At 41.5% G+C, this 11,119-nt stretch overlaps 1 protein-coding gene and 1 pseudogene across 1 annotated transcript; one reads left to right on the plus strand and one right to left on the minus strand.

Moving 5' to 3' along the window:
- Nucleotides 1–1,504: 1,504 nt before the first annotated feature.
- LOC109213596 (U-box domain-containing protein 38-like) lies at nucleotides 1,505–3,753 on the plus strand. The gene has a single exon (XM_019377413.1). It carries the CDS (start codon nucleotides 1,835–1,837, stop codon nucleotides 3,494–3,496), a length of 1,662 nt encoding a protein of 553 aa, XP_019232958.1. The 5' UTR covers nucleotides 1,505–1,834; the 3' UTR covers nucleotides 3,497–3,753.
- An 862-nt stretch (nucleotides 3,754–4,615) lies between these two features.
- On the minus strand, nucleotides 4,616–4,942 carry LOC109213595 (annotated as a pseudogene).
- Between the last annotated feature and the right edge of the window lie 6,177 nt (nucleotides 4,943–11,119).

Genomic DNA, 11,119 nt, shown 5'->3' on the forward strand with positions numbered 1-11,119 from the left:
CTTGGTTCAACCGTAGTTGAACTTTTTGGCGAAGGCACATAGCCTGAGTACCGGTTCAACCGTGGTTGAATTTGCTAATGGAGGCGCATAGCTTGTCTTGGTTCAACCGTAGTTGAACCTTTTGGCGAAGGCACACAGCCTAAGTCCCGGTTCAACCGTAGTCGAACTTGCTAATGAAGGCGCATGGCCTGTCTTGGTTCAACCGTAGTTGAATTTGCTAATGGAGGCGCATAGCCTGTCTTGGTTCAACCGTAGTTGAACTTTTTGGCGAAGGCGCATAGCCTGAGTCCCGGTTCAACCGTAGTTGAATTTGCTAATGGAGGCGCATAGCCTGTCTTGGTTCAACCGTAGTTGGACTTTTTAGTGAAGGCGCATAGCCTGTCGTGATTCAACCGTAGTTGGACTTTTTAGTGAAGGCGCATAGCCTGTCGTGATTCAACCGTAGTTGAATTTTTTGCGAAGGCACATAGCCTGAGTCCCGGTTCAACCGTTGTTGAATTTTGTCGGTCTTGATGATGAAGGCAGAGAGCCCGAATCTCATATGGTGGGTATTGAGTATTGGAACTCGTTTTGGATTCGATACTTTGAGCGGCTTATCCATTGTCTTCCCAACAGGGTATATAGGCTGTCTTGAGGCGAATCTCGGCTCGAGATATCTCCGTGCCGGTTTCCGACCGGAGCTCGCATGCCTTACAGAGACCTCCCCTCAGGAGAGGAGGGGACTGCTTCTTCTTGCTTGCACTATCTGAGGTTGGAGAGAGAATGAGGACTTAGATCTTGATTTGGGATCTTCGAGCTCCCTTTCGAGTTTGGCGCTTCTTTTCTTTTGGTCCAGGGAAGAACTACGCGATTTTGCTATGAAATCCCTACAGACGGCGCAAATTGTTCGCTCAAAAAATGTTACACATCTTACGAGTACAAAACAATATAAATAAATCCCGGGATAATCATAGCAAATCGTAATAATCCGTTGGACCAATTGAAAGACATGAAAATAAGAACTCACGATTAGGGGGAGAAGCATTAGAAACCTTTATTGATAATCTCCATGGAGAGGTTCAGAGCCTTACAATGGTGTTTTCTCTTCCCATAAGAGGGGTATCTTTTCTCGTTTCTCTCTCCTCTCACTAGTGGTCGAGAAACAGCCCCCTTTTCTGGGGTTTCCTCTCTTGGTATTTATAGCTGTGAGCTTCGTGAGCTGGCGATAAGTGGCCGTAACCACGTTGAGATCTCGCCTTTTGTATCGGCGCGTAGGCCAGGGCCTTGTCGACCGAGCTAGAGGCGGGTTGAACGTTGTCAATCCTGAGTGTTCGTGCCGTTAATTAATCATGAATTAACTTAGAACGGGATTAACCTCGTTAATTATCGTGGGATCAGATTTTGACCCATACAATTTGCATATTAATTGTGTTTTAACTTGTGATCTAGAAGCAATTAGAAAGAAACAAAGTGAAGTATTAGTAGTGGAAAGCTACCAAAATAAAGATAGGCTGTAAAAGGACATGAAATGGCACAGTGAGCTGTCTATGTTAGACTAAAATCTTAAACCGCTCAGATGGTAACTTAAGTAAATAACCGAAGAAGCAAGCCCTAAAAGCATAGGATCCCAAACAACTCTTTCAGTTTGTTTACACTTTACACAAACGTCAATCTCTCCAAACTATCTCAATCTTCAATTCCCCTACTGAAATCTGACTCTATCAAACTGAATCTTGTAAATTGAAATTCAAAAAATTCCCACATGAATCTCCGACTTTTTCTCTTCTGTTTCATCATTCTTACCTATTAAATCTAACCCATTTGCAGCTTTACATATTATTCGTCTTTCACCGCCATGTATTCCCCTTTTAGAAAAGCTAAAGGGGAAATGGGTGGTGGACATAGTAAATCCAGATGGAAAATCTTCATTTATAGGTCTTCTTCTTCAGCCTCTTCTTCCTCCAAGTTCGATAAAAAGGATCCTCCAAAAGAACTCCTCTGCCCCATTTATGGATCTTTGATGTATGATCCAGTGGTGGTGTTCTCTGGCCAAACTTTCGAGCGCACTTCTGTTCAAGTTTGTAAAGATTTAGGGTTTAAACCCCAACTTCCCAACGGCTCAACCCCTGATTTCTCTAACGTGATTCCTAATTTAGCTTTGAGGACGACGATTCTTAGCTGGTGTGAAAAGTCTGGAGCGGAGAAGCCTCAGCCACCCGATTATTACGCCGTCGAGTCTACTGTTCGCACTTTGATGCCTTCTTCTTCTGTTTTGACCACCAAAGAAGATCCCAGCATAAGAGTTTCAGAGAGGGAATTGCTTAAAAGCGTAGCGGAGAATCCACCTGTGCTCTTATCTCACGCCGCCTCTGAACTGACCCCAAGGAATAATCATCATTTTTACTCTCCTTCGAGCTCAGAAGAATCTGTCATAGCTAACAACTCGCCGCTGCTCCCTTTTACTACTCGTCCCTCCTGTTATTCCTCTTCGTCATCGCAATCGACTTCGTCGGAGATTATAGTCTCCGATGAAGTCCCGTCCTCTGCTTCCACGTCATCCGAAGATGATTATTACGTTGTACAGTTCAAGAAATTAGACGTTTATAACCAGGAACAAGCTGTAATTTCACTGAGGAAAAGCACCAGAACAGATGAGGAAGCTAGGGTTTCACTGTGCACGCCGCGGCTTTTATCGGCTCTCAAGCCGCTGATGGTCTCAAGGTACGCTAGTGTTCAGACGAACGCCGTTGCCGCAATGGTCAACCTCTCGCTGGCGGAAGTCAACAAAGTGAGAATCGTTAGGGCGGGGATTACTCCGCTGTTAATTGATGTTTTGAAAGGCGGCTTCGAGGAGTCTCAGGAGCATGCAGCCGGCGCTATATTTAGCTTGGCTCTTGAAGATGACAACAAGACGGCGATTGGAGTGTTAGGTGCGTTGCAGCCGCTTTTACACGCGCTGAGGTCGGGTACGGAGCGGACTCGTCATGACTCAGCATTGGCTCTTTATCATTTAACCTTGGTGCAAAGTAACCGAGCTAAGCTCATTAAACTCGGAGCTGCGAGTACCCTTCTCGGAATGCTGAAATCCGGGGATATGGCGGGTCGGGTAGTGTTGGTGGTGTGCAATTTGGCGGTATGTCAAGAGGGGAAAACGGCGTTGCTGGACGCCAACGCGGTAGAGGTACTAGTGGGGATACTGAGAAAGGGGAGTGAGTTGGATGAGTCAACTCGGGAGAATTGCGTGGCGGCTCTTTACTCACTGAGCCATGGTAGCCTGAGGTTCAAGGGGTTGGCAAAAGAGGCGAAGGCGGCGGAAATATTGCAGACGGTGGTAGAGAGAGGAAGCGAGCGAGCGAGGGAGAAAGCAAAGAGGATGTTGATTTCCATGCGAGGAAGGTACAAGGAGGAGGATGACGAAGAAGAGGTAGATTGGGAGGGAGTGTTGGAGGGACGAGTGAGTCGGACTCAGTACCGAGTCGGAAGAACTACTCACAATCTCAACTCAACCGAGTTCTGAATTATGACCGAGTACAAAAAGGTGTAATTATCACATATTCTGGGACTTGGGACTCATTATCATGTTTCATGGTTAAAATCTTTTTTTGACTTGCTTTTTTTAGCTTTTGATGTACTGCATTGGGTCCCAACTCTTCTTTTTCTAGTTCTGGTGGTAGTTATTAAAAATGTAATTTGGACTATAATTATGATTACTGTGTAAATAATTACTAGGATTTAAGGATTGAAAATACATTTTTGGTTTAAAGTTTGTTTTTATATAGTTTTGTACTTTGTTGAACAGCAGCAATTCAAGACGGTTTGTTTAGGACTTAGGACAAAGTCGCATGTTAGCAAAAATCATGAGGCGTTGTGTTTGACAATGTCAAATTAAGTTACTATATAAAGAATGACCAAGTTGACTGTACTGTTATGTTATGCCAACCCAAATCTGGATTATGATGAAACTTTTTGGTGTTAACTTCAGCTTTGTTCCATCGCTATCATTATTTTAGTGGGACAAAAGTTTGCCCACTAATTAAGTCTGCTGTTCCGTGGGGACGTAATTGTCCCTGTAATCCAAATAGAAAAAGAGATTAGGTAGAAGACCCTTGTGGTCTTTGATTTTGGATGATAGATTTGTCTCCCAAGTCTTCATCAGGGGTGTGCATTCGATTTATCGATTCGATTTTGACTTTTATCGATTTGTACATATGCTTATCGTTATCGTTTCAATAAGATTTCGATTTTTTCGATTTCGATTTATCGATTTTTGGGGTTTTATCGATTCGATTATCGATTACACCAATAAGAAAATTTGCGGGATTCAACGGAAAGTATATCGCTATAAACACACCTAACTAATATGGACAAAACAAAGCTAAAATAAGACGAACACCGTTTATAACATAAAAATTGTGTCAACAAGCATATGCAACGAAACTAAAGTAAGGGATCAAATGTATGGCACCAACACTCCAACGGTAGAAGAAATAATAGGGTTAGGGATTTTTTTTTTAACTCAAATTAGAACCATAACATAATCAAGTCATAGTAGAGACTCAAAAACACTTGTTCTTAATTAAGACTAGGTAGTGAAAATGAAAATAGAGCACTGCATCAAAATTCCCATATGAAGATTCATTTTAATATAAATCGAATGCTATCTCTCTAATCTCCGTTTCTCCTGAAAGAACATCCCTCGGTAAGTCTAGCACGACCACCAGTAGGCTGGCACAAAACTGTCTGGCAGTTTCCGCAAACAACCACCGTCTAAGAATGGCTGAACACAGTTGTTATGTTAAAGCAGCCTTGGCACTTAACATCCATGAAGAAAGAGTTAGGAGACTGAACAAGACATTTGAGCTTATGCTTCCTCTTTTCAACATCTGCTGGCGGGTTCAACAAATCGTAATCATTTGAAAGAACCATTTTCGCAAGATGAAATGAGAGTGAGGAGAGGCTGTGAGTTGCGCTACAAGCAGCGAAGAGGAGATGGGGTTAGGGACTTAGGGTAAAGGAAAGGGTATTATAGAATAAGGGTATATTTGTCTTTTTAGTATATCTTATCGGTTTATCGATAAACCAATAACCGAAGAGGACAAAATCAAAACCGAAATCGATAACTCGATAAGGAAAATTTCGAAATCGATAAATCGATAAACCAATAACAAATAACCGATAAACCGATTCGAATGCACACCACTAGTCTTCACTAATAAAACAGAATATGCTAAATTGCTAGGACTATTTAGGACCCTTTTGGCCATACATTTTGCCAAAATTTATTTGATTTTTTTTTGGCAAATACATGTTTGTTCATAAATTTTATCCATATTTTGGCAAATTACATTTTTTAAAAATTGCCCCAAACTTTTGTATTTTATAAAAGAGCCTACCATTTATTATTTTGTAACAATGTTGCTTCGTCTTCTCGGTCATCTGATAGTGTATAATGTAGTTCATTATAAAAATGATAATTTTTTACCAAATTTATTTATATCCAGGACTATGGTTTGCGATAATATAATGAATGTTATTGATGAATGTACTGTCGGGTATTTGTGATAGTTTTTAGAACTTGTGGGTATAAGTCATGTTTCATGTGTTTTCAAAAGAAAAGAGTAAAATATGTTTTGGAAACTGATGTCCAAGCACATTTTTATCTTCAAACCAAACTTCACCCAAATCAGATTTTCCAAAATAAATTTGGGAATCTATGGCCAAACGCTAGCTTAGATTTGTCTTCTTGTCGCCTCTCCGGACTTGATCACTTGACCATCAAAAGTTTGTCTTGAGAAATGTAAGTGCTTAAGTCAACAACTCACTAAGGCCATCTCCACCCCTTACCTCCATTTTCTCCTCCAAATGTTGTTTTCTCCAAAATACAGTAAAGTTACTCTAAACATTACTCTATTTTTTACTCTGATAGAATATATGAGTCCACCAAACTATATAGAGATCAGGTCCTCTATGAGTTTCTATTGAGAATGCTAATAAAACAGTGAGTAAATAAGACCGGGAGTTTTTATGTGGAAAATCCCTGCTCAAGGGGATAAAAAACCACGACCTACACTGGTAGGATTTCAACTTCAGTATGAGCAACTTTAGATTACAACCTATGCAATCTAGGAATTAAACTCTTAATCCCTCACTAACTTGTAATACACCTATTACAAGCCACTTTGCAATACACCTATTACAAAGACTTCAACTCATGGCTAACTCTAGTCACGACACAAACACTAAGGGTTTATGGTTTTACAAAGGGTTCCTAAGCAACGCTTCTAGATAAGCAAATTAGGAATTACAAAAGAACTCCTACAAAGTTATAACTCAACTAAGGACATATACGATGCTAGCTCTAGGAACTGGTCCGTAGTAGTATTGTTCTTTGTTCTTGATGCACTTGAGAATTGAATGCTTGATCAGTGAACGGTTGGTGTGCTTGAATGCTCAAGTTGATTCTCAAGAGTCCAAGTGATGTTTTTTTGTAATGTTTTATGTTAATGCAACATAGATGACATCACTTGAATGATGTAATCACCTAGTAGGTCAAAAGAAAAGTGACTGCAGAACTGTGCTACACTGTTCTGTGTACAGTGCAGGCAGTTACTTTCCAGCAGTAGACAGTTGACTTCGTACTGCTGTCAGGGAAACACAAGGGTATCAGGTCCCTATGTTGATTCTCTATCTTCTGAAATCGTAGCAGTTCTCATTAGCTGGAATCCGTTGATTTGAGTTGTGTACCAAGTGAGTCAGGTTCCTTATCTGGTTCTTCAACAGTAAGTTTGTTAGATCATCAAAACATAAAACTAAGGCATTGTAAACCCATCAATATCCCCATTTTTGATGATGACAAACTTAGAAATTGATAACACATGTTTAGAGCAAAATTAACCAGATGAAATAACAGGAACTTCACAAGTTTCCCCTAACTTTATACTTCCCCCTTAAACAGATCCCTGTTTTTCCAATTATACACATGAAGTAACAGAAACTTCACAAGTTCCCCGACTTTATACCCCCTCTGACTTTATACTTCCCCCCTTTTGGCATCATTAAAAATACACAAGCAGGCAATCAGCATAAAGAAGTCTAGCCTAGCTAACTCATGCCATATATGTGCACACAACATAATAGAAAAGAGAAACAGAGAAACATAAGCATTAAACAGCAAAAAGAATAGTTTTTATAAAACATATGCCTTTGCTATACAATAAAGGCAGAAATTGGACTGATTTCAGCGGGACCAGTACAAGTACATACCATCCACACCACAAAAAGAAACAAAAAACAACTGCCAAAGTTAACAGAACAAGAACAGAATAATCCAGAAACCGGTCACTGAAAGGTTGCCTAAGGGACACTAGGAGGAGAGGGCTTGGAGGCTACAGCAAGGGTGTTGAGAACTAGATCTATTCGGGCATTCGCCGACATTTGCTCGGTGAGCAGTTTCTCCTTCAGGTTCTCCACTTGTGCCCTGAGATTAGCGTTTTCTTTGGTCAGACGAGCTATCTCCTCATTTGATCCGGGACCCCCTTGGGCCTGCTGACTCTCCAGTATGGCGTTCCTTGCCTTCAGCTTTCGAATCTCCTTAGTTGCACTGTTTTGAGCATTGATGAGCTGAGAGATTGTCGAAGTGTTGCCTACCCCTCCATTCTTTTCGATACACTCACATTCCTCCAAAGTTGTTTGAGAGAAGGTCTACTTCTTGGTCCCTACTTTGGTCTGTCCCAATGGCACTTTGAAGAACTTAAAGACGTGCGTGAGAAGAAACCCATATGGAAGACCATGGTTTCCATCCTTGAAAGTTGCCACCTTCTGCATGTGCTCAATCATGATGGCAGGCAAGTTCACAACTTTAAACCCATCCAGTGCTTCCATCAGATACAAGTCAGATTTGGAAGTAATGACCTTTTCTCAACACGGGGTAGAATAACCTTCTTCACCAGCTCGAATAATAACTGATAAACAGGAAGCAAGGCTTTCTTGTGAACCCGTTCCCCCTGCTGGGCTGCACCTTCCTTCACAATAGCATTTCTGAAATTTGACCCATAGACATTCTTCACAGAAGACTTACCATCAGTAGGGACCTTAAGAATGTCCCCAAGCAAGGTAGCATCCAACACAATATCCACTCCATTAACCAAGGCACAGATATGGTCAGTGTCAACAGGAAAAAGGTCGGCATAGAAGCTTTAGACCTAATTCTCATAGACCTTGGGCACATCTACTTTGAACATATGCCCCTACTATTGAAACTCGACCATCTCAATTATTTGTCTCATTCCGTCTATTTCAAAGATTGCTGGGTCAAAAGTGCGAGCCCACAATACCTTTTGGTTCCTCAGTCGTTCTTTAGCAGACATACTCTCACTCTTCACTTTCTTTGCAGAATCAGGTTCCCTCACAGTTTCCAAATTCCTCTTTCTAGACTTCACACTCGATTTAACTTTTCCACTTGACTTGTCCAACACATCCTCACCAGAAAATGACTGTTCACTCACAACGTCTTTCAACTTTCCACCACTTTTCGCTGATCTTGAACTAGGCGTAGCAACACCTTCCTCTAAAGCAGATTGCTTCTTCTTCTGGGACCTTTTAACCAAGGAACTGGGTTCCTCTGTTGCTTCCATCAGCTTCCACCACAGGAATGTCCTTGTCACATACTACTTCTCCATTTTTCACCAGCCTCTTCTTTTTCTTCTTACTGCTCCTTTTGCTCTTTTGTAGGGCAGACTCATAAGCCTCTTTTGCTTGGAACCTAGTAGTATGTCGCTTACTAGAAGACTCAGGAGCGGTTACTGCCTTTCTCTTGACAATAAAAGCATCCAGAGCAACATTATCTTGATCTTCTTCATCACTAGACCTCATCTCAGGAACCAAAATTTCCAAGGGCTCAACAGCGAAGTGTGGAGAAGGAGCAGGGGCGAAACTGACATAGGAAGAGGATCCTTGACCCGTTTCCTCCAGAGAGGGGTCAGGTCCTTCAAGAGGAGTCCCAGTAGTTTCTGCTGGTGCAGAGTTTTCAAAGAGCACCATAATGCCTTCTTCCACTGACCACTTTGTTGCATTCCTCTAAGACTCAAACACACCAGAGATCACCTCATACACTACTCCATCAGCGGATATGACCAGTATATTTTTAACGACCTCTTTCTCTAGGGACTCCATGGTTACCACAGACACAGAAGCAAGAACAACTGTAGAATGATCATTACTCACCTCTGAGACTTCTACTGTCTGCAAAAATTTACCTTATTCTCCACCCTTGATTTGGGCGGTGAGAATCTCAGGCGATAGGGACGAAGGATTATCGAATTTTGGGGTTTCTAAGTTCTCAACATTTTGAGTTAGAGAGAGGTCTAAAAGAGTCAAACTAGAGGGAGCATGAGAATCTGGGTTGGAAGTGTCTTCACCAGTGATGGTTGACACAGGAATGGTGAGAAACGGCTTTTCAGAGACGGAAGAATCAAGGGTTTTCTCTGGGGTTTCTCAACTAAGGAGGGGATCATTTATTGATTTTCAGCCATGGCAAGGATGAAGTCGATAGTTTTGGAGAAGGACTTAAAAGAGAAATATGATCGTTCAAGAAGTAGAGAGGGTTTTAATGGGAGAAGAAATAATTATGAGGGAGAGAGAGAGAGAAACCGGTTCCGAAACGGCGGTAGATATGTGGGGAGTTGCAACATTTCAGAGGGAGATAAAAGGATTTGAAATGAAAAGACGTGACATACAGGGTCTGAAAAGGTAGATGACATGGCACTCGTTTTTTTGCATCCTTTTAAGATATGTATGAAAAGACACAAGACTACTAACCTGTGGTACAAGAACCAGGTTCTTGACTTGTCTTTGAAATTTTTTCAATCCTCTTTTACCATCCAATGGAGTGCATCTACTGTTTCTATAATCATCAGGCGTGTCTACCTACAATGGTATTGAAGTGAGTTAGACTTGGCCGGAAAACACTTTAGCTAATGTTACCTGAAAGTGTCTTTCATAGCCAACTCACAGGAATCAGGTTCTCAATTAGGCTTTATTAGCCCCAGCTCCAGCCTATTTTTCTCAAAATTTTCTCTACTTAATGCTTTGGTGAAGAAATCTGCAATTTGGTCTTCTGTACTGTAGAACTTCATACAGATAAGCCCTTTCTCCACATTGTCTCTCAGAAAATGATATCTCACATCAATGTGCTTGGTTCTTTTGTGTTGAACTGGGTTCTTGGCCATGTTGAGTGCACTGGTGTTGTCACATAGGAGAGGCACACAGTCAGTGTACATACCAAAATCTTCCAATTGCCGTTTGATCCATAAGAGCTGAGCACAGCAGGAAGCTGTAGCAACATATTCTACTTCAGCTGTTGAAAAAGTCACTGAGTTTTGCTTCCTTGTGCCCCACGAGATGAGACATGATCCTAGAAAGTGAGCCATTCCAAAAGTACTTTTCCTGTCCACAAGACATCCTGCATAGTCAGCATCAGCATACCCAATAAGATCAAAATTATCACCTAAAGGGTAGTACAGGACCAGGTCCTGTGTTCCCTTAAGATAACTCAAAATTCTTTTGGGCACCTTCAGATGAGATTCCTTGGGATTTGACTGAAACCTTGCACATAGCCCCACACTAAAGACAATATCAGGTCTGCTGGCAGTGAGATAGAGAAGAGACCCAATAATGCCTCTAAACATGGTTTGATTTACAAGAGAGCCAGATCCATGTCCAGTCGAGTGGCAGTGGCAGTGGCAATGGGAGTATCAATTACTTTTGATGCTTCCATATCAAACCTCTTCAGAAGCTCCTTGATGTATTTTTGCTGGCAGATGGATGTACCCTTTGTGGACTGCTTCACTTGAAGACCCAAGAAGAAGTTCAACTCACCCATTATGCTAATCTCAAACTCACTTCCCATGAGTTTTGCAAATTCTTCACACAGTGAATCAGCTGTTGCCCCAAAAATGATATCATCAACATATACCTGAACGATGAGCAGGTTCCTCCCTCGTTTCTTCAGAAATAAAGTATTGTCAATTCTTCCTCTTGTGAAACCATTTTCTAAGAGAAACTTTGACAATCTTTCATACCAAGCTCGAGGAGCCTGCTTCAACCCATACAATGCCCTGTCCAATTTAAACACATATTCAGG

This window comes from Nicotiana attenuata, unplaced genomic scaffold (assembly GCF_001879085.1).
Source record: "Nicotiana attenuata strain UT unplaced genomic scaffold, NIATTr2, whole genome shotgun sequence".
NCBI lineage: Eukaryota > Viridiplantae > Streptophyta > Magnoliopsida > Solanales > Solanaceae > Nicotiana > Nicotiana attenuata.

Bases quoted from the DNA above. Each gene is read 5' to 3' on its own strand.
- LOC109213596 (XM_019377413.1), top strand. From the start codon at position 1,835: ATGTATTCCCCTTTTAGAAAAGCTAAAGGGGAAATGGGTGGTGGACAT.